This window comes from Pristiophorus japonicus, chromosome 9 (genome assembly GCF_044704955.1).
Source record: "Pristiophorus japonicus isolate sPriJap1 chromosome 9, sPriJap1.hap1, whole genome shotgun sequence".
NCBI classification, from domain to species: Eukaryota; Metazoa; Chordata; class Chondrichthyes; family Pristiophoridae; genus Pristiophorus; species Pristiophorus japonicus.
In genome coordinates, this window is record NC_091985.1 from 215,423,305 (window position 1) to 215,447,284 (window position 23,980).

Below are 23,980 nucleotides of genomic sequence, written 5' to 3' on the forward strand. Positions count from 1 at the left end.
TCCTCCTCGCAGCTCACACTGCCACCCAACTTAGTGTCATCCGCAAATTTGGAGATACTACATTTAATCCCCTCGTCTAAATCATTAATGTACAATGTAAACAGCTGGGGCCCTAGCACAGAACCCTGCGGTACCCCACTAGTCACTGCCTGCCATTCCGAAAAGTACCCATTTACTCCTACTCTTTGCTTCCTGTCTGACAACCAGTTCTCAATCCACGTCAGCACACTACCCCCCAATCCCATGTGCTTTAACTTTGCACATTAATCTCCTGTGTGGGACTTTGTCGAAAGCCTTCTGAAAGTCCAAATATACCACATCAACTGGTACTCCTTTGTCCACTTTATTGGAAACATCCTCAAAAAATTCCAGAAGATTTGTCAAGCATGATCTCCCTTTTACAAATCCATGCTGACTTGGACCTATCATGTCACCATTTTCCAAATGCGCTGCTATGACATCCTTAATAATTGATTCCATCATTTTACCCACTACTGAGGTCAGGCTGACCGGTCTATAATTCCCTGCTTTCTCTCTCCCTCCTTTTTTAAAAAGTGGGGTTACATTGGCTACCCTCCACTCGATAGGAACTGATCCAGAGTCAATGGAATGTTGGAAAATGACTGTCAATGCATCCGCTATTTCCAAGGCCACCTCCTTAAGTACTTCTGGGATGCAGTCCATCAGGCCCTGGGGATTTATCGGCCTTCAATCCCATCAATTTCCCCAACACAATTTCCCGACTAATAAAGATTTCCCTCAGTTCCTCCTCCTTAATAGACCCTTTGACCACTTTTATATCCGGAAGGTTGTTTGTGTCCTCCTTAGTGAATACTGAACCAAAGTACTTGTTCAATTGGTCTGCCATTTCTTTGTTCCCCGTTATGACTTCCCCTGATTCTGACTGCAGGGGACCTACGTTTGTCTTTACTAACCTTTTTCTCTTTACATACCTATAGAAACTTTTGCAATCCGCCTTAATGTTCCCTGCAAGCTTCTTCTCGTACTCCATTTTCCCTACCCTAATCAAACCCTTTGTCCTCCTCTGCTGAGTTCTAAATTTCTCCCAGTCCCCAGGTTCGCTGCTATTTCTGGCCAATTTGTATGCCACTTCCTTGGCTTTAATACTATCCCTGATTTCCCTAGATAGCCACGGTTGAGCCACCTTCCCTTTTTTATTTTTACGCCAGACAGGAATGTACAATTGTTGTAATTCATCCATGCGTTCTCTAAATGTCTGCCATTGCCCATCCACAGTCAACCCCTTAAGTATCATTAGCCAATCTATCTTAGCCAATTCATGCCTCATACCTTCAAAGTTACCCTTCTTTAAGTTCTGGACCATGGTCTCTGAATTAACTGTTTCATTCTCCATCCTAATGCAGAATTCCACCATATTATGGTCACTCTTCCCCAAGGGGCCTCGCACAATGAGATTGCTAATTAATCCTCTCTCATTACACAACACCCAGTCTAAGATGGCCTCCCCCCTAGTTGGTTCCTCGACATATTGGTCTAGAAAACCATCCCTTATGCATTCGCTGCACTCCCTCAATAGCAAGAATGTCCTTCCTCAGATTAGGAGACCAAAACTGAACACAATATTCCAGGCCCTGTACAACTGCAGTAAGACCTCCCTGCTCATATACTCAAATCCCCTAGCTATGAAGGCTAACATACCATTTGTCTTCTTCACCGCCTGCTGTACCTGCATGCCAACTTTCAATGACTTATGTACCATGACACCCAGGTCTCATTGCACCTCCCCTTTTCCTAATCTGCCGCCATTCAGATAATATTCTGCCTTCGTGTTTTTGCCCCCAAAGTGGATAACCTCACATTTATCCATATTATACTGCATCTTCTATACATTTGCCCACTCACCTAACCTGTCCAAGTCATCCTGCAGCCTCTTAGCAGCCTCCTCACAGCTCACACCACCACCCAGCTTAGTGCCATCTGCAAACTTGGAAATATTACACTCAATTCCTTCATCTAAATCATTAATGTATATTGTAAATAGCTGGGGTCCCAGCACTGAGCCCTGCGGCACCTCACTAGTCACTGCCTGCCATTCTGAAAAGGACCCGTTTATCCCGACTCTCTGGTTCCTGTCTGCCAACCAGTTCTCTATCCACGTCAGTACATTACCCCCAATACCATGTGCTTTAATTTTGCACACCAATCTCTTGTGTGGGACCTTGTCAAAAGCCTTTTGAAAGTCCAAATACACCACATCCACTGGTTCTCCCTTGTCCACTCTACTAGTTGCATCCTCAAAAAATTCCAGAAGATTTGTCAAGCATGATTTCCCTTTCATAAATCCATGCTGAGGTTTCAGTGCAGTACTGAGGGAGTGCTGCAGTGTCGGAAGTGCCACCTTTTAGACGAGAAGTTGAACCGAGGCCGTGTTTGCCTGGATATTAAAAGATCCCCCGGCACTATTGGGAGGCCTCCCAATTTCCTGGCCAGCATTTCTCCTTCAACCAACACCACCTGATTCTTGGCAATATTGCATTTGCAAAGTTTTCCATGTGACCTATCTAAGCAAGGCTATCAAGGTAGTGGTGGTGAGAGATCATGGCGGAGGTGCGGCGAATGTTTGTGGTGGAGGAGCGATGGGAGCTCATGGCGGGGGTGCGGCTAATGCGGGTACGGCACCCAGAAGAGCCAAGTGCCCTGGGGCAGCACGGGCCAGCCCACACTGCGATATGTGTGCGCACTAGGTCCGTGCAGCAGAGCAGGTCTCCAGTCGTCCTGCTTAACCCTTGGCACTGGATAAAGGCCTAGCTCTGTCAAGCCCGTGTGGTGGCTGGTGTGCAATGGTCACCACACCTTAAAAAAATCCACGCACAGGCATCTTCCACCCCTGGAGTTCAGGACTGGTACATCGGGTCCTTCATTGAAACATTTATGAACTCATGTGGAAGCAAGTCATCCTCGTTCGAGGGACCGCCTATGATGATGATCACCAAAGTGAGCCATCTGCAGATTTTGATCTTGTGGCCCATACACCAAAGCTCAGATAATTTCTCTATATTCAGAAGAGCAATAGTCCCAACATTGACTCAGGGACACCAGAATTTACATAATTCTTGGATAAAGATTATCCATTACATAAGAACATAAGAATTAGGAACAGGAATAGGCCAGCTAGCCCCTCGAGCCTGCTCTGCCATTCAATAAGATCATGGCTGATCTGGCCGTGGACTCAGCTCCACTTATCCGGCTGGTTCCCGTAACCCTTAATTCCCTTATTGGTTAAAAATCTATCTATCTGTGACTTGAATACATTCAATGAGCTAGCCTCAACTGCTTCCCTGGGCAGAGAATTCCACAGATTCACAACCCTCTGGGAGAAGAAATTCCTTCTCAACTCGGTTTTAAATTGGCTCCCCCGTATTTTGAGGCTGTGCCCCCTAGTTCTAGTCTCCCCTACCAGTGGAAACAACCTCTCTGCCTCTATCTTGTCGATCCCTTTCATGATTTTAAATGTTTCTATAAGATCACCCCTCATCCTTCTGAACTCCAACGAGTAAAGACCCAGTCTACTCAATCTATCATCATAAGGTAACCCCCTCATCTCCGGAATCAACCAAGTGAATCGTCTCTGTACCCTCTCCAAAGCCAGTATATCCTTCCTTAAGTAAGGCGACCAAAACTGCGCGCAGTACTCCAGGTGCGGCCTCACCAATACCCTATACGGTTGCAGCAGGACCTGCCTGCTTTTGTACTTCATCCCTCTCGCAATGAAGGCCAGCATTCCATTCACCTTCCTGATTACCTGCTGCACCTGCAAACTAACTTTTTGGGATTCATGCACAAGGACCCCCAGGTCCCTCTGCACCGCAGCATGTTGTAATTTCTCCCCATTCAAATAGTATTCCCTTTTTTTGTTTTTTTTCCCAAGGTGGATGACCTCACACTTTCCGACATTGTATTCCATCTGCCAAACCTTAGCCCATTCACTTAACCTATCTAAATCTCTTTGCAGCCTCTCTGTGTCCTCTACACAACCCGCTTTCCCACTAATCTTTGTGTCATCTGCAAATTTTGTTACACTACACTCTGTCCCCTCTTCCAGGTCATCTATGTATATTGTAAACAGTTGTGGTCCCAGCACCGATCCCTGTGGCACACCACTAACCACCGATTTCCAACCCGAAAAGGACCCATTTATCCTGACTCTCTGCTTTCTGTTAACCAGCCAATTCTCTATCCATGCTAATACATTTCCACTGACTCCGCGTACCTTTATCTTCTGCAGTAACCTTTTGTGTGGCACCTTATCGAATGCCTTTTGGAAATCTAAATACACCACATCCATCGGTACACCTCTATCCACCATGCTCGTTATATCCTCAAAGAATTTCAGTAAATTAGTTAAACATGATTTCCCCTTCATGAACCCATGCTGCGTCTGCTTGATTGCACTATTCCGATCTAGATGTCCCGCTATTTCTTCCTTAATGATAGTTTCAAGCATTTTCCCCACTACAGATTTTAAACTACCCGGCCTATAGTTACCTGCCTTTTGTCTGCCCCCTTTTTTAAACAGAGTCGTTACATTAGCTGCTTTCCAATCCGCTGGTACCTCCCCAGAGTCCAGAGAATTTTGGTAGATTAAAACGAATCCATCTGCTATAACTTCCGCCATCTCTTTTAATACCCTGGGATGTATTTCCTCAGAACCAGGGGACTTGTCAATCTTGAGTCCCATTAGCCTGTCCAGCACTACCCCGCTAGTGATAGTGATTGTCTCCAGGTCCTCCCTTCCCACATTCCTGTGACCAGCAATTTCTGGCATGGTTTCTGTGTCTTCCACTGTGAAGACCGAAGCAAAATAATTGTTTAAGGTCTCAGCCATTTCCACATTTGCCATTATTAAATCCCCCTTCTCATCTTCTAAGGGACAAACATTTATTTTAGTCACTCTTTTCCGTTTTATATATCTGTAAAAGCTTTTACTATCCGTTTTTATGTTTTGCGCAAGTTTACCTTCGTAATCTATCCTTTATTGCTTTCTTAGTCATTCTTTGCTGTCGTTTAAAATTTTCCCAATCTTCTATTTTCCCACTAACCTTGGCCACCGTATACGCATTGGTTTTTAATTTGATACTCTCCTTAATTTCCCTGGTTATCCACGGCTGGTTATCCCTTCTCTTACCGCCCTTCTTTTTCATTGGAATATATTTTTGTTGAGCACTATGAAAGAGCTCCTTAAAAGTCCTCCACTGTTCCTCAATTGTGCCACCGTTTAGTCTGTGTTTCCAGTCTACTTTAGCCAACTCTGCCCTCATCCCACTGTAGTCCCCTTTGTTTAAGCATAGTATGCTCGTTTGAGACACTACTTCCTCACCCTCAATCTGTATTACAAATTCAACCATACTGTGATCACTCATTCCGAGAGGATCTTTTACTAGGAGATCGTTTATTATTCCTGTCTCATTACAGAGGACCAGATCTAAGATAGTGTTCTGTAACATACTGTTCTAAGAAACAATCCCGTATGCATTCTATGAATTCCTCCTCCAGGCTACCCCGTGCGATTTGCTCAGACCAATCGATATGTAGGTTAAAATCCCCCATGATTACTGCCGTTCCTTTTTCACATGCCTCCATTATTTTCTTGATTATTGCCCGCCCCACCATGAAGTTATTATTTGGGGGCCTATAAACTACGCCCACCAGTGACTTTTTCCCCTTACTATCTCTAATCTCCACCCACAACGATTCAACATTTTGTTCATTAGAGCCAATATCGTCTCTCACAACTGCCCTGATATCATCTTTTATTAACAGAGCTACCCCACCTCCTTTCCCTTCTTGTCTATCTTTCTGAATCGTCAGATACCCCTGTATGTTTAATTCTCAGTCTTGGCCACCCTGCAACCACGTTTCTGTACTGGCCACCAAATCATACCCATTTGTAATGATTTGTGCCATCAACTCATTTACTTTATTTTGATGTTTTAATACTAGTTTTTAATCCATGATTTTTAGTTTTGACCCCTCCTGCAGCCCCTTTACATTCAGTGGCCCTTTTTGTTTTTTGCTTTGGGTTTCTCTGCCCTCCACTTTTACTCATCTCCTTTCTGTCTTTTGCTTTTGTCTCCTTTTTGTTTCCCTCTGTCTCCCTGCATTGGTTCCCATCCCCCTGCCATATTAGTTTAACTCCTCTCCAACAGCACTAGCAAACACTCCCCCTCGCACATTGGTTCCGGTCCTGCCTAGGTGCAGACCGTCCGGTTTGTACTGGTCCCACCTCCCCCAGAACCGGTTCCAATGCCCCAGGAATTTGAATCCCTCCCTGCTGCACCACTGCTCAAGCCACGTATTCATCTGAGCTATCCTGCGATTCCTACTCTGACTCGCACGTGGCACTGGTAGCAATCCTGAGATTACTACTTTTGAGGTCCTATGTTTTAATTTAGCTCCTTAAATTCATGTCGTAGGACCTCTTCCCTTTTTTTACCTATATCTTTGGTACCAATGTGCACCACAACAACTGGCTGTTCACCCTCCCTTTTCAGAATGTCCTGCACCCGCTCCGAGACATCCTTAACCCTTGCACCAGGGAGGCAACATATCATCCTGGAGTCTCTGTTGCGGCCGCAGAAACGCCTATCTATTCCACTTACTATCGAATCCCCTATCACTATCGCTCTCCCACTCTTTTTCCTGCCCTACTGTGCAACAGAGCCAGCCACGGTGCCATGAACTTGGCTGCTGCTGCCCTCCCCTGATGAGTCATCCCCCTCAACAGTACTCAAAACGGTGTATCTGTTTTGCAGGGGGATGACCGCAGGGGACCCCTGCACTACCTTCCTTGCACTGCTCTTCCTGCTGGTCTTCCATTCCCTAGCTGGCTGTTGTCCCTTCACCTGCGGTATGACCAACTCACTAAACGTGCTATTCACATCATTCTCAGCATCATGGATGCTCCAGAGTGAATCCATCCTCAGCTCCAACTACGCAATGCGGTCTGTCAGGAGCTGGAGGTGGATACACTTCCCGCACACGTAGTCGTCAGGGACACTGGAAGCGTCCCTGAGTTCCCACATGATACAGGAGGAGCATAACACCTGACCGAGCTCTCCTGCCATGACTTAACCCTTAGATAGGCAACAACAATGCTAAAGTTTACTTACTGTTATAGAAGAGAAAAAAGAAAAACTTCTCACCAATCACCAGCCAATCACTTACCCCCTTGGCTGTGACGTCACCTTTTTGTTTCTTTCTACTTCTTTTTTGCCTTCTCCCTATAGCTGCACCGGCTGGGCCTTTTGCAGGCCTCTCGCCATCCCCGGAACTTACGGCTCTCCACGCACCTCCACACGCTGTTCCCGACTGCCGCCGCATTGGGCCTTTTGTACTCTTTTTGTCTCTGTACCCCCTCCAAAGCCAGTATATCCTTCCTTAAGTAAGGTGACCAAAACTGCACGCAGTACTTCAGGTGCGGCCTCACCAATACCCTATATAGTTGCAGCAGGACCTGCCTGCTTTTGTACTCCATCCCTCTCGCAATGAAGGCCAACATTCCATTCACTTTCCTGATTACCTGCTGCGCCTGCAAACTAACTTTTTGGGATTCATGCACAAGGACCCCCAGGTCCCTCTGCATCGCAGCATGTTGTAATTTAGTAATTTCTCCCCATTCAAATAATATTCCCTTTTACTGTTTTTTTCCCAAGGTGGATGACCTCACACTTTCCGACATTGTATTCCATCTGCCAAACCTTCGCCCATTCGCTTAACCTATCCAAATCTCTTTGCAGCCTCTCTGTGTCCTCTACACAACCCGCTTTCCCACTAATCTTTGTGTCATCTGCAAATTTTGTTACTCTACACTCTGTCCCCTCTTCCAGGTCATCTATGTATATTGTAAACAGTTGTGGTCCCAGCACCGATCCCTGTGGCACACCACTAACCACCGATTTCCAACCCGAAAAGGACCCATTTATCCCGACTCTCTGCTTTCTGTTCGCCAGCCAATTCTCTATCCATGCTAATACATTTCCTCTGACTCCGCGTACCTCTATCTTCTGCAGTAACCTTTTGTGTGGCACCTTATCGAATGCCTTTTGGAAATCTAAATACACCACATCCATTGGTACACCTCTATTCACCATGCTCGTTATATCCTCAAAGAATTCTAGTAACCACTGCTCTCTGTTCCTATCCACGTGGAACGCATTGCCTGAAAAATGGTGGAAATTACTTTCAAGAAGAAATTGGAAATGTACTTGAAAGGGAGGAGTTATGGGATTCTGGGGAAAGAGTGGGGGTGTGGGACTAATTGGACAGGTTTTCAAAAAGCCGGCACAGACTCGATGGACTGAATAACCTCCTCCTGCACTGTATGATTCCATGATTATTGGTCACTAATAAAGTAGATAAGAGATTGTCAATGGATGTTGTCTAGAGACTTCCAGAAGGCTTTCCATAGAGTGTCACACAACAGATGTGGTCCTGAGCTGTAGTTGGCCTTCTGCGACTGGTGGGTACCGGAGGGACTGGAGTGCATCATCACCCCAGCAAACAGAACTCTAATTTAATCTGCTAAGTTTCCTTTTAATTGTGGTGAAGTTCCAGTCTTTATGGGTTGTGCCCTTTAAGAAGGGGGCATCTGCTTCCCTCTGAATGGCTGATGGCGATTATCATCCACCAGTGGAATCAGAGTGAGCTGCAGTTGGAAAATAAACATTAATTGAAGGCGTCAGTTACAACATTCAATAAATCTAAATTAATAAAAATGACTGGAAAAAATATTTTCCAGAATTGACTAAATTGTGGGCGCGTCTACACTGAGTGTGACAGTTTTTAATGACACCAAGTGCTGGGGTTTCAGTTTATTTTGTTGTCCTTGCTCCAAACACATTTCACCTGCTTCCAATCACATTCTCGTTAGGTGGAAGATCAAGACATTTAATGGCGGCTGTCTCACCCAGCCTGCAGTGCGATACAGAATGTGCCACCCGACTCTCTGACACCTCCTCCTACCTCCCCCAGACCATGACCCCGCTACCCAACATCAAACCATTGTTTCCCAGACTGTCACTGATCTTAATGCCTCTGGAGATCTTCCCTCCACGGCCGCCAACCTCAAAGACCCCCAACCACGCACAGCCCGCTTCTACCTCCTTCCCAAGATCCACAAACAGGACTGCCCTGGTAGACCCATCGTTTCACCCTGATCTCAGCTCTATTTTTTTCTCCCCTTGTCCAGTCTCTTCCCGCCTACATCCATGATTCTTCTGATGCCCTCTGCCATTTTAACAGTTTCCAGTTTCCTGGCCCCAACCATCTCCTTTTCACCATGGATGTCCAATCCCTCTACACTTCCATCCCCCACCAGGACAGCCTGAGTGGCCTCTGCTTCTTCCTCGAGCAGAGGCCCAACCAGTCCCCATCCACCACCACCCTCCTCCGCCTGGCTGAACTTGTTCTCACATTGAACAACTTCTCCTTTGACTCCACTCACTTCCTCCAAATTATGGGAATCCGCGAGGGTCCTAGCTATGCCTGCTTTTTTGTGGGATATGTGGAAAATTCTTTGTTCCAGTCCTCCTCAGTTCCTTCCCTCACCTCTTCTTCTGGTACATCGATGACCGTATCGGTGCGGTTTCCTGCTCTCGCCCTGAACTAGAAAATTTCATTCACTTTGCTTCCAATTTCCACCATTCCCTTACCTTCACATGGTCCATATCTGACTCTTCCCTTCCCTTCCTTGACTTCTCTGTCTCCATTTCTGGGGATAGGCTATTGACAAACATTCAATGACTGTCTGCTGGCTGCCAGAGCTACCTGGACTACAGTTCCTCCCACCTCGCTTCCTGTAAGGACTCCATTCCATTCACCCATTTCTCATCTCCGTCGCATCTGCTCTGATGATGCCACCTTACACACTAGTGCCTCTGATATGTCCCTTTTCCCTTAACCAAGGATTCTCCTCTGCTGTGGTTAACATGGCCCTTGACCGTGTCTGTTCTATTTCTCACCATTCTGCTCTCACCCCTTCCTTGCCCTCCCAGAACCACGATGGGGTTCCCCTTGTCCTCACCTTTCACCCCACCAGCCTCCACATTCAATGGATCATCCTGGACCCTTTCCGCCTCCTCCAGGGTGGTCCCACAACCAATCACATCTTCCCCTCCCCTCAGTATTCCGAAGGGATCGCTCCCTCTGAGACATGCTGATCCACTCCACAGTCACCCCCAGCACCCCTCCCCTTTCCACGGCAACTTACCGTGCAAGCACAGGAGCTGCAACACCTGCCCTTTTCGCTCCTCCATTCCCACTGTCCAGGGCCCCAAACACTCCTTCCAGGTAAAACAGTGCGATTTACTTGTACTTCTTTCAATTTATAATGTATTCCCTGCTCACAATGTGGTCTCCTCTACAATGGGGAGTTCAAACACAGATTGGGTGACTGCTTTGTGGAAAACCTCCATTCAGTCCGCGAGGGTGACCCCGAGCCTCTGGTCGCCTGTCTCCGGCCCACTCCCACTCCCACATCTCTGTCCTCGGCCTCCTACACTGTTCTAATGAAGCTGAGTACAGAATTCGAGGAACAGCACCTCATCTTCTGATTAGGCCTTCTGGACTCGACATAAGAGTTTAACAATTTCAAACCAGAACTTCTGCTCATATTTTTTTTCTTTTCTGTTTTTTTGTCTTTCCCATGGCAGCTGTTGATGATTCTGCCATCTCCATTTACGCCCTATCAAGACTCATAGAAACATTGAAAATAGGAGCAGTAGTAGGCCATTCGGCCCTTCGAGGCTGCACCACCATTCAATATCATGGCTGATCCTCTATCTCAACACCATATTCCTGCTTTTCCCCATACCCCTTAATGCCTTTTGTTTCTAGAAATCAATCCATCTCCCTCTTAAATATATTCAGTGACTTAGCCTCCACAGCCTTCTGTGGTAGAGAATTCCACAGATTCACCACCCTCCAAGTGAAAAAATTTCTCCTCATCTCGGTCCTAAATTTCCTATCCCGTATCCTGAAACCTCCTTGTTCTTGACTTCCCATCCAGGAGAAACATCCTCCCCGCATCCAGTCTGTCCAACCCAGTCAGAATTTTATACGTTTCTATGAGATCCGCCCTCATTCTTTTAAACTCTAGTGAATACAGGCCTAGTCGACCCAATCTCTCCTATTCGACAATCCTGCCATCTCAGGAATCAGTCTGGTGAATCTTCGCTGCACTCCCTCTATGGCAAGTATACCCTTTCTTAGGTAAGGAGACCAAAACTGCACACAATACTCCAGGTCTCATCAAGGCCCTGTATAACTGTAGTAAAACATCCTTGCTTCTGTACTCAAATCCTCTTGCAATGAAGGCCAATATACCATTTGCCTTCCTAACTGCCTGCTGCACCTGCTTGTTTGCTTTCAATGACTGGTGTACAAGGACACCCAGGTCTCTCTGTACATCGACACTTCCCAAGTCATAACCATTTAAATAATACTTTGTCCTTATGTTTTTCCCACCAAAGTGGATAACTTCACATTTATCCACGTTATATTGCATCTGCCTTGTGTTTGCCCACTCACTCATCCTATCTAAATCGCCTTGTAGCGTCTTTGCATCCTCCTCACAACTCACAATCCCACCTAGTTTTGTGTCGTCAGCAAACTTGAAAATATTACATTTGGTTCCCTCATCCAAATCATTTATATATATATATTGTGAATAGCTGGGGTCCAAGCACTGATCCCTGTGGTACCCCACTAGTCACTACCCACCACCCCAAAAAAGTTTATTCCTACTGTTTCCTGTCAGTTAACCAATTTTCAATCCATGCCAATACATTACCCCCAATCCTATGTGCTTTAATTTTGCACACTAACCTCTTATGTGGGACTTTATCAAAGGCCTTCTGAAAATCCAAATACACTACATCCACTGGTTCTCCATTATCTATTATATCAGTTACATCTTCAAAAAAACTCCAGTAGGTTTGTCAAACGTGATTTTCCTTTCATAAATGTACGTTGACTTTGTTTAATCCCGTTGATATTATCTAAGTGTGCCGTTATCACATCCTTTATAATAGACTCTAGCATTTTTGCTACTACTGATGTCAGGCTAACCGGTCTGTAGTTCCCCGTTTTCTCTCTCCCTCCTTTTTTAAATAGTGGGGTTACATTTAACACTCTCCAATCTGCAGGAACTGATCCATAATCTATAGAATTTTGGAAGATGACAACCAATGTATCTACTATTTCCATGGCTACCTCTTTTAATACTCTGGGATGCAGATCATCAGGCCCTGGGGATTTGTCTGCCTTCAGTCCCATTAGTTTCTCCAGCACTATTTTATTACTAATAATCATTTCCATTAATTCCACTTGCTCACTAGACCCTTTGTTCCCTAGCATTTCTGGGAGGTTATTTGTGTCTTCTTCCGTGAAAACAGAACCGAAGTATTTATTTAATTGTTCTGCCATTTCCTTGTTTCCCATTACAAATTCTCCTGTTTCTGTCTCTAAAGGACCTACATTTGTCTTCACTAATCTTGTTTTTTTACATACTTATAGAAATTTTTGCAGACATTTTTTTATGTTCCTTGCAAGTTTCCTCTCATACTCTATTTTTCTCCACTTAATCAATCTCTTGGTCCTCATCTTTTGTTTCTTACCATCTCCTTTTGCCTCGCACCATCATCCCTTTTGTTTCTTAATCTCTTCTGCCTTCCACTCTATCACAGACCTTCCCTTTTGTTCTTTCCTCACCACCCCCCCCCCCCCCCGCCTATCCCTGCCTCTACACTTGCTTCAAATCCTGTTACAGCTCTAACTTTTTCCAATTCTGATGAAGGATTAACAAAATGTTAACATTGTTTCTCTCTCCACAGACGCTGTTAAGTTTTTCCAGCATTTTTTATTTTTATTTAAACATAAGCATGTCCCTTACAACGGAGGCAGCACGAGCCTGGAGCAGTTGGAGGGAGTTTTGAACCTGGAACAGCAGGAGGGAGTTTTGACCCTGGAGCAGCTGGAAGCAGCTCGAGTCTGGAGCCAACACAGGTCCTGTCAAGGGGACGAAATGAGAAATAAAAAGTAATAAAATTAGGACATCACAAGGATGGAGATTGGTTCTTCCAATATTAATTGAATCACTGGACAGGGAATGAATCTTAAAGAAAGCTAATAACTGATTTAATTTGCTTCAATTGCTGAGTTTCTAATTTTAACTTAATTTATAATTATGGTATATATTATTTTTGTTTAATTATAATTAATCTTTATTATAGTGATCTTACTATTGTATACTCCTTATTGTATTATTTACAATGTAATTTGAATTGTTTTTTTTTTTATAAAGTGTTTTTGCCTGTCTATCTGCTGCAGGGAGCGGAGATATCCCGGGCCCGAGTAAGGGAGCAAACAGTAGCCTCCTTACAGCAGCTCATCGCATTGGGACTGTGTCCACAGATGGGCTTTGAGTCGGGGTAAGTTCAGCAGCAGTCGGGGGCTGTCTGTAAGAGGCAGAGTGGAGCAGGAACTAGTTCTGGAACATGGAGTGAATGGGGGAAGGGAGAGGCCATTCTCGGGCTGTGTGTGTACAGTGTAAGGTAACAGAGAAAGTAAACCACATCGCTCTTTCAAATCATTGCTGCTTTCTTTCCCCAAATCAGTAATAAATGTTCCTGATTCAGTTCCAATCTCAGTGCTCGTTGTTCTTGGACATTGAACAGTGAAAACACAGCCTGAGAGTGAGGATGTGAGGAGTGTCACAAAGTGCATCTATTGCAGGCACCAGAAGAGGAGTGTGAAAGGAGACATTTCAAAAATGGGTTATTTTGTTTGGGTGCGTTGAATTCTCAGAACCGTGTTGCTGGTGATCGAGAGATACATTGTCACTCCCTCAGATACATCAGGATCCGGTCACTGTGACATTTTGTTAATGACACAGGCCCGCAACTTGGTTTCAATAGACTGAGAACAATTGTTGTACAGCCCAAGTACCTGTGATTATATTCCAGGAAGGAATTCAGAATTTTACAGGTAGTCCCATGGGAGTGGGAGATATAAACCTGGACTGTGCCAATCGGGTGGTCCCATTCATGGACCTGTGCTGAGTTTGGGTTGTGTCTGGATGCTGATAACTTACTATAGAACCATCCTACACACCTGGTGTGGGGAATCTGAGTGCCGCTGCACTGCAGTGAGATCAGGCAATGACACTGTTTGTATCGCGGATTCCTCTCTCCAGATACTTTACTTTATTACAAACAAACGCATTGTAATAAATAACTTTATTTTTATATTCTCTCCATATTCTGTCCATATCATAACTAATAGTGTTCTCCTATTATTATTCTCAGCAAAATACTTCAAGCCAGAATAAATTTGATCTTTCCTCAACCCGGAACACAAGGAACAGTGCAGGCAGCTCCTTCTCACACACAGTAAGTACATTATCACTCACAGAGCGCAGAGACACAGAACTGACCTCAATCATATTGTCACAGGCAGCAGAAGCTGTCAGTCCCACAGTGATCCGAATTTCCAGAGTTATATTATGAATCCCACAGTCACTTGGAGTAGTACAATAATATGTTATTTCAAAGTCCAATCATATCGCACTGAAAGGCAGATCCAATTTCACTCCCTTACTCTCACCCACGATCAGTTAGACACTGACACGGTGTCAATCCACACTGGTGTCTGTACACTGACTTTCAAACCCAACAGCTAACTTACAAGAGCAGAGAAATGGAGGTAATGGACTGAACCAAACCTCCTCCTGAGACAGTCATCGATAATCTCAAACTATCATCCGCCTACAGCAGGTGGAGACGGAACCAAATCCAACACTCACACAGAGCAAGAATAGCTCAGTACAAGAGACTGTCAATTACATAATCAATCCCACACTCACACACAACACCAGTCTAACAGATACATAATCAATCCCACACTCACACATCACCAGTCTAACAGATACATAATCAATCCCACACAACACCAGTCTAACAGATACATAATCAATCCCACACTCTCACACATCACCAGTCTAACAGATGCTTAATCAATCCCATGCTCACAAACAATACCAGAGACTGAGAGAAACATAATGATTCATACACTCAGACACATTGAATGACAGATTGAGAGAGAATCACAATCACTTCCAGTACCTGAGATTGACTGACTGATAGTGAAACCCACACTCCCATACCAGGCCCTTACAGCTACAGACAAATTCTCACACTCGCATACCAGACACAGATAGTTAGTGAACTCCACAGTCATTCACCAGAAACTGACAAGTGCAGAAAAAAACACTTTTGCTTTCCAGAGACTGATAGATACAGAGTAATACCCACACTCACATGCCAAAGACTGAGAAATACAGACTAAAAACCACACTCCCATAACAGAAACTTACAGGTGCTGATTAAAACCCTTACTCAAATATCAGAAACAGATAGATACAGAATAAAACCCACACTCACTTCCCAGAGATGGACTGATACAGAATAAAACACAGTCACATATCAGAGAGTGACAGGTAGAGAGTAAAATCAACACTCACCTGAAAGTGACTGACTGATTCAATGTCAAACCCACAATACCACAGCTGTACCAGACACTTAAAGGCACAGAATGAAATCAACATTCATATAGCCATTGACAGGTACAGAAAACATACACACATTAACATACCAGTGACAGACAGGTAGAATGTGGTAAACTCCACACTCACATAACAGAAACTGTGATGTATAGAATATAACTGCACTCATAACAGAAACAGACAGGTACAGATAAAAAGTGCCACACTCACACACAAGAGACTGACAGGTACAGAGTGAAATCTACATTCACATACTTGAATAAAACACACGTTCACATAACAGCAACTGACAGGAGGAAAACCCACATACACATCCCAGAGACTGACATTCACAGAATAACACTCACACATAGACTGATGGATACAAAATAAAACTCACACTCACGTACCAGAAACTGACCAGTACAGATTAAAGCCCACATTACCTGAAACTGACCGAGAGTAAAACCCACACTCGCCTACCAGAGATTGAAATTTACAGATAAAATCCACACATATAGAAACATAGAAACATAGAAAATAGGTGCAGGAGTAGGCCATTCGGCCCTTCAAGCCTGCACCACCATTCAATGAGTTCATGGCTGAACATGCAACTTCAGTACCCCATTCCTGCTTTCTCACCATACCCCTTGATTCCCCTAGTAGTAAGGATTTCATCTAACTCCTTTTTGAATATATTTAGTGAATTGGCCTCAACAACTTTCTGTGGTAGAGAATTCCACAGGTTCACCACTCTCTGGGTGAAGAAATTCCTCCTCATCTCGGTCCTAAATGGCTTCCCCCTTATCCTGAGACTGTGTCCCCTGGTTCTGGACTTCCCCAACATTGGGAACATTCTTCCTGCATCTAACCTGTCTAACCCCGTCAGAATTTTAAACGTTTCTATGAGGTCCCGTCTCATTCTTCTGAACTCCAGTGAATACAAGCCCAGTTGATCCAGTCTTTCTTGATAGGTCAGTCCCGCCATCCCGGGAATCAGTCTGGTGAACCTTCGCTGCACTCCCTCAATAGCAAGAATGTCCTTCCTCAGGTTAGGAGACCAAAACTGTACACAATACTCCAGGTGTGGCCTCACCAAGGCCCTGTACAATTGTAGCAACACCTCCCTGCCCCTGTACTCAAATCCCCTCGCTATGAAGGCCAACATGCCATTTACTTTCTTAACCGCGTGCTGTACCTGCATGCCAACCTTCAATGACTGATGTACCATGACACCCAGGTCTCTTTGCACCTCCCCTTTTCCTAATCTGTCACCATTCAGATAATAGTCTGTCTCTCTGTTTTTACCACCAAAGTGGATAACCTCACATTTATCCACATTATACTTCATCTGCCATGCATTTGCCCACTCACCTAACCTATCCAAGTCGCTCTGCAGTCTCATAGCATCCTCCTCGCAGCTCACACTGCCACCCAACTTAGTGTCATCCGCAAATTTGGAGATACTACATTTAATCTCCTCGTCTAAATCATTAATGTACAGTGTAAACAGCTGGGGCCCCAGCACAGAACCTTGCGGTACCCCACTAGTCACTGCCTGCCATTCTGAAAAGTCCCTATTTACTCCTACTCTTTGCTTCCTGTCTGACAACCAGTTCTCAATCCATGTCAGCACACTACCCCCAATCCCATATGCTTTAACTTTGCACATTAATCTCTTGTGTGGGACCTTGTCGAAAGCCTTCTGAAAGTCCAAATACACCACATCAACTGGTTCTCCCTTGTCCACTCTACTGGAAACATCCTCAAAAAATTCCAGAAGATTTGTCAAGCATGATTTCCCTTTCACAAATCCATGCTAACTTGGACCTATCATATTACCTCTTTCCAAATGCACTGCTATGACATCCTTAATAATTGATTCCATCATTTTACCCACTACCGATGTCAGGCTGACCGGTCTATAATTCCCTGTTTTCTCTCTCCCTCCTTTTTTTTTTTTTTTAAAAGTGGGGTTACATTGGCTACCCTCCACTCCATCGGAACTGATCCAGACTCTATGGAATGTTGGAAAATGACTGTCAATGCATCCACTATTTCCAAGGCCACCTCCTTAAGTACTCTGGGATCAGTCCATCAGGCCCTGGGGATTTATCGGCCTTCAATCCCATCAATTTCCCCAACACAGTTTCCCGACTAATAAGGATTTCCCTCAGTTCCTCCTCCTTACTAGACCCTCTGACCCCTTTTATATCCGGAAGGTTGTTTGTGTTTTCCTCAGTGAATACCGAACCAAAGTACTTGTTCAATTGGTCCGCCATTTCTTTGTTCCCCGTTATGACTTCCCCTGATTCTGACTGCAGGGGACCTACGTTTGTCCTTACTAGCCTTTTTCTCTTTACATATCTATAGAAACTTTTGGAATCCGTCTTAATGTTCCCTGCAAGCTTCTTCTCGTACTCCATTTTCCCTGCCCTAATCAAACCCTTTGTCCTCCTCTGCTGAGTTCCAAATTTCTCCCAGTCCCCGGGTTAGCTGCTATTTCTGGCCAATTTGTATGCCACTTCCTTGGCTTTAATGCTATCCCTGATTTCCCTTGATAGCCACGGTTGAGCCACCTTCCCTTTTTTATTTTTACGCCAGACAGGAATGTACAATTGTTGTAGTTCATCCATACGGTCTCTAAATGTCTGCCATTGCCCATCCACAGTCAACCCCTTCAGTATCATTCGCCAATCTATCCTAGCCAATTCACGCCTCATACCTTCAAAGTTACCCTTCTTTAAGTTCTGGACCATGGTCTCTGAATTAACAGTTTCATTCTCCATCCTAATGCAGAATTCCACCATATTATGGTCACTCTTCCCCAAGGGGCCTTGCACAACGAGATTGCTAATTAATCCTCTCTCATTACACAACACCCAGTCTAAGATGGCCTCCCCCCTAGTTGGTTCCTCGACATATTGGTCTAAAAAACCATCCCTTATGCACTCCAGGAAATCCTCCTCCACCGTATTGCTTCCAGTTTGGTTAACCCAATCTATGTGCATATTAAAGTCACCCATTATAACTGCTGCACCTTTATTGCACGCACCCCTAATTTCATGTTTGATGCCCTCCCCAACATCACTACTACTGTTTGGAGGTCTGTACACAACTCCCACTAACGTTTTTTGCCCTTTGGTATTCTGCAGCTCTACCCATATAGATTCCACATCATCCAAGCTAATGTCCTTCCGAACTATTGCCTTAATTTGCTCCTTAACCAGCAATGCTACTCCACCTCCTTTTCCTTTTATTCTATCTTTCCTGAATGTTGAATACCCCTGGATGTTGAGTTCCCAGCCCTGATCATCCTGGAGCCACGTCTCCGTAATCCCAATCACATCATATTTGTTAACATCTATTTGCACAGTTAATTCATCCACCTTATTGCGGATACTCCTTGCATTAAGACACAAAGCCTTCAGGCTTGTTTTTTTAACACCCTTTGTCCTTTTAGAATTTTGCTGTACAGTGGCCCTTTTTGTTCTTTGCCTTGGGTTTCTCTGCCCTCCACTTTTCCTCTTCTCCTTTCTGTCTTTTGCTTTTGCCTCCTTTTTGTTTCCCTCTGTCTCCCTGCATTAGTTCCCATCCCCCTGCCATATTAGTTTAACTCCTCCCCAACAGCATTAGCAAACACTCCCCCGAGGACATTGGTTCTGGTCCTGCCCAGGTGCAGACCGTCCGGTTTGTACTAGTCCCACCTCCCCAGAACCGGTTCCAATGCCCCAGGAATTTGAATCCCTCCCTGTTGCACCACTGCTCAAGCCACGTATTCATCTGCGCTATCCTGCGATTCCTACTCTGACTATCACGTGGCTATATACCAGAGACTGAAAGGTCGAGAGTGAAAACCACACTCACACACCAGTAACTGACGGATACAGATTACAACCCACACTCACACATCAAACACTGATAAATAAAGAGTAAAACCGCACTCACAAAGAAAATCAACACAAATACCAAAAATTGACAGTGCCAGACGAAAACCCACAATCGCAGAGTAGAACCAGACATGTTCAACGATCATCAGCCCAGCACAGAGGAAACGGCAGCCGCCGACAGAGCTGGAGGAGGGGAGCTCGCCTGGGCCCTTCCCGTCGGTTTAAACACTGTGGGGGGAGGGGAGGAGCAGCATGTTTTTAGCTCATGCTCAGACCATCTTTTTGTCACAAATTAAATTAGCAAAAATGGGATTGTTTTGCAAGTTGCTTTTATCACTAATTAAATGGGCCACATTGAGAAAATGTTAGTTATCATCCAAATTACTGAAACAACGAATGTGTGAGCCTGACCCTGGAGTAAGAGTGCCGAAACTGTTCTACTCATTCCGTAGTCTCTGGTGTGTGTGTTTCCCTGTCAGTTTCCGATAGGCGAGTATGGGTTTTACTTGCATATTATTGTTCAGATACGTGGGTGTGGATTCCATACTGTACCTGTCAGTTTCTGCTATGTGAACGTGGGATTTATTTTGTACCTCTCTGTTTCTATTATCTGAGTGTGTATTTTATTCTGTACCTGTCAGATTTGGCGGTGAAGGTGAGATTTATTCTGTACCTGTCAGTATCTGCTATGTGATTTGAGATTTATCGTGTACCTGTCAAGTTTTGATATGTGAGTATGGGGTTTATTCTGTACCTGTCAATTTCTGAGATGTGAGTATGGGTTTTATTGTGTACATCAGTTTCTGATATGTGAGTGTGGGTTTTATTCTATACCTGTTAGTTTCTGCTATGTGAATGTGGGTTTTATTTCAGCTACTGCTGTGTGAGTGTAGGAATTAATATGTACCTCAGTTTCTGGAATGTGATTGTGTTTTTTTTCTGTACCGGTCAGTTTGTGGTACATGTGTGGGGTGTCAGTTTCTGGTATCTGAGTGTGGATTTTTACCTTTATATGTCAGTTTGTGCTATGTGAATGTGGGATTCATTCCGTATCTCTCAATCTGGGCTAAGCGAGTGTGTGTTTCCTCTGTACCTGTCAGTTTCTGGTATGTGAGTGTGGGATTTATTCTGTATCTGTCAGTTTCCGTATCTGCGTGTTGCTTTTATTCTGTACCGGTCAGTTTCTGGTATGTGAGAGTGTTTTATCCTATATCTGTGAAATTTACAGATCAGAGACAGCCCCAACAGACAACAGTTTTTAACATTATAGTGGACAAATGTGATTCAAAAATATTTGGAGTAGAGACGAGCTATTAATACGTTATATAAATCATATTTGTCAGGGGTACAGTGAGTGAGTGTGGGATTTATTCTGTATCTGACAGTCTGTGGGTACAGTGAGTGAGTGTGGGATTCACTCTGTATCTGTCAGTCTGTGGTACAGTGAGTGTGGGACTTATTCTGTATCTGACAGTCTGTGGTACAGTGAGTGAGTGTGGGATTCACTCTGTATCTGTCATAAATGCAAGTGTTTGTTGTTGCTGTAGAAATTAAGCTTTTCAGTTACTTATGGTGGTTAACATTTACGCAGAAGAAATTGTCAGAAGCAGCCTCGAAGATAACCATCAGGAAAGTGCTGTTACTGGTGAGATCACGATTTGCTCGATGCAAACTTGACTAATAACTCTAGTGGTGATGGAAAAGAAAGCAACATTTGGGGACGTTTGAGCGAGATGAGAAAACATAATCAGCGCGAGGAGCCCGATCAGAGAGCTGGTGGGCAAGAAGCATTGAGCTCCTGTTTACTGCCGATGCTATTTCCAAAACAAGAGGGAAGAACAGTCCCTGGATCTGGGAATTTGAGGAGGCCTTTCAGCACACGGAACCTGAAGGCAAATCATCCCTTCGAGTCTGTTACAAAAGGAACAGGGGGAGGCCATTCAGTTCCTGGATCCTGTTACATAAGGAACAGGAAGAGGCCCATTCAGTCCCTGTTACATAGGAAAAGTGAGCTATTCTGCCCCTCAACTCTGTTACATTAGAAACTGGAGTTGACCGTTCAGCCTTGGAATCTGCTTTACAGGAATAGATGGACGCCATTCAGCCCCTCCAACCTGTTACAAATGAACAGGCAGCCATTCAATCCCTCAAGATTGTTGCATAGGTACAGGAGGTGGGCATTCAGCACCTTAGCCTTGCTATAAAGGAATTGGTGGAGGCAATGCATCGACTGGATACTGTTACTCTGGAACCTTTCACATCGGAATAGGAGGAGGCCATTCAGACCCTCAAGCATGTTACGTAGGAACTGGAGGAGACCATTCAGCCCCCCGAGAATGTTATAGGAACTGGAAGAGGCCAATAAGCCAGTCACATATCTTATAACGCAAGTGGAGGAGGCCACTCATCCCACCTAACTTATTACACAGGAACAGGAGGTGGCTGTTCAACACCTAGAGTTGTTAGACAGGAACAGGATGAGGCCATTCTTCCTCTCGAGCCTGTTACATTGAATCAGGAGGATGCCATTCAGCCCTTCCATTCTGTTACGTGGGAAGAGGAAATTCAGCCTCTCTAACATTAGAAACATGAGCAGACCACTCAGCCTTTGATTGTGTGACATGGGAACAGCAGGACGTTTTTCATCCCCTCGAGCTTCTTACATTAGGAACAGGAGAAGACCACTCAGTCCCTCAGGTCTGTTACATAGGAACAGGAGTAGGCCAATTCCACCCCTCGGAACTGTTAACCAGGAACAGGAGGTGGCCATTCAGCCCCTCGAGCCTGTTACAGAGGAATTGGAGGAGTCCATTCAGCCTCTCCTGAATGTTACATAGGAACTGGGGAGGACAGTCAGCCCCTCGAGCATGTTGTATAGGAACTGAGGGAGGACATTCAGCCCCCAAGCATGTTAAATTAGGATCATGAGCAGGCCATTCAGCCCTTTGATCCTGTGACATGGGAGCAGGAGAGGGCCATTCAGCTCCTCGAGCCTATTACATTAGGAACTGAGGAGGCCATTCAGCTCCTTGAGCGGATTACATTAGGAACTGGAGAGGGCCATTCAGCAACTGGAGTTAAAAAGCAATAGAATGATGCAATTCTGTCCCCCGGGTCTGTCACATTAGGAATAGGAATAGGACAAGGACAATCATCCCCACGGGATTGTTTCATGGGAACAGGAGGAGGGCATTCAGCCCCTCGAGCTTGTTACATAGGAACTGGAGGAGGCTATTCAGCCCCTGGAACCTGTTACATAAGAACTAAAGGAGGCCATTCAACCCATTCTAGCCTGATACAAAAGGTACAGTGGAAGGTCATTCTGCCCTGAGAGCTTGTTACATATGAACAGGAGGAAGCCATTAAGCCCCTCGTGTTTATTACATTAGGAACAGGAGAAGGCCACTCAGTATCTCCAGTCTGTTAATTTAGGAACAGGAGGTGGCCATCAGCCCCCTCGGGCCTGTTACACAGGAATAGGAGGAGGCCATTCAGCACCTCACACATGTTTAATTTGGATAACCTGTCTGTGTATCCGCACAGTGATCGGTACCGTACCTACTGTGTGTGAGGAAGAGCTGGTTACACTGTTTCTTATGTCTCAGGTGGAGGAAACTTCACATTTGTTCCGGTTCCTTCAATTCCTTGCCTGTAGGAGAAGGTATCTCTGATCATTCAAGAATAGGAGAGGTAGAAAAGACTAAAGTGATGAATGTAATCGTTCAATTAATATTCATTATGAACATTCACAAAGGGAAGCCAGCGATACAAACAGTGTCAGTGTCTGACTCCACTGCAGTACTGCAGCACTCAGCTTCTGCACACCAAGTGTGTTGGGCAGATTTACAGCAATTTACTGACATCCAGACACAACCCAACCCCTGCCCTGCCCTGCTTCAGGAATGGGACGACCCGATGGGGCACGGACTTTTACCACAGCTCAGATTGCTGCTCTCCTCTCCCAGGGCACTAACCGTTCAACCAAAAACAAAGAGCCGCTGTTTGAAACATGTCCTTCACATTTCTCACCCGGTGCCTGCAATAGATGCTCCTTGTATAAATCCTCTCTGCTTCCACTGCTCACTGTCCAATGACAACAAACACGGTGAGACTGGAACTAAAGCAGGAACGTTCACTACTGGTTTGCAGGGAGAAAGCAGCAATGATTGTCAACAGCAGATCCTTCCCATTCTGTCTCCCTTACCCGGGACACACGCTGTCCACACACAGCCCGAGAATGGCCTCTCCCTTCCCCCACTCACTCCACGCACTGAGACCAGTTCTTGCTCCACTCCGCCTGTTACACACAGCGTCCGACTCCCCCTGAACTTTCCCCGGACTCAATGCCGATCTCTGAGCCCATCTGCGGACACGCTCCCAAAGCGATGTGCTGCTGTAAGGAGGCTACTGCTCGCTGCCTTACCCCGGGGCTGCGAAGTCTCCATTCCCGGTTGTTTAAACCATCTTCTTCCGCTCACTGAGTGAATGGCGCTCACAGGCTGGGCTGGGG

At 45.1% G+C, this 23,980-nt stretch overlaps 1 protein-coding gene across 4 annotated transcripts in view; it reads right to left on the bottom strand.

Moving 5' to 3' along the window:
- The window catches only part of LOC139273651 (gastrula zinc finger protein XlCGF67.1-like), a 46,399-nt gene extending 22,419 nt beyond the window's left edge, over nt 1-23,980 (bottom strand). Inside the window, exons 1-3 of one of the 4 annotated variants that reach the window (XR_011595275.1) lie at nt 23,894-23,980; nt 23,029-23,119; nt 12,940-13,047 (exon numbers count right to left, since the gene is read on the bottom strand). Coding sequence is in view for 1 of the 4 variants with exons in the window: in XM_070890679.1 (XP_070746780.1) it covers nt 19,581-19,603 (23 nt within the window). In the remaining 3 variants the exon portion in view is untranslated. Of the gene's footprint in view, nt 1-12,939; nt 13,048-19,580; nt 19,636-23,028; nt 23,120-23,732; nt 23,795-23,893 lie in introns of those variants that run through there. The other 3 variants (XR_011595273.1, XR_011595280.1, XM_070890679.1) reach the window with 3 other exon arrangements.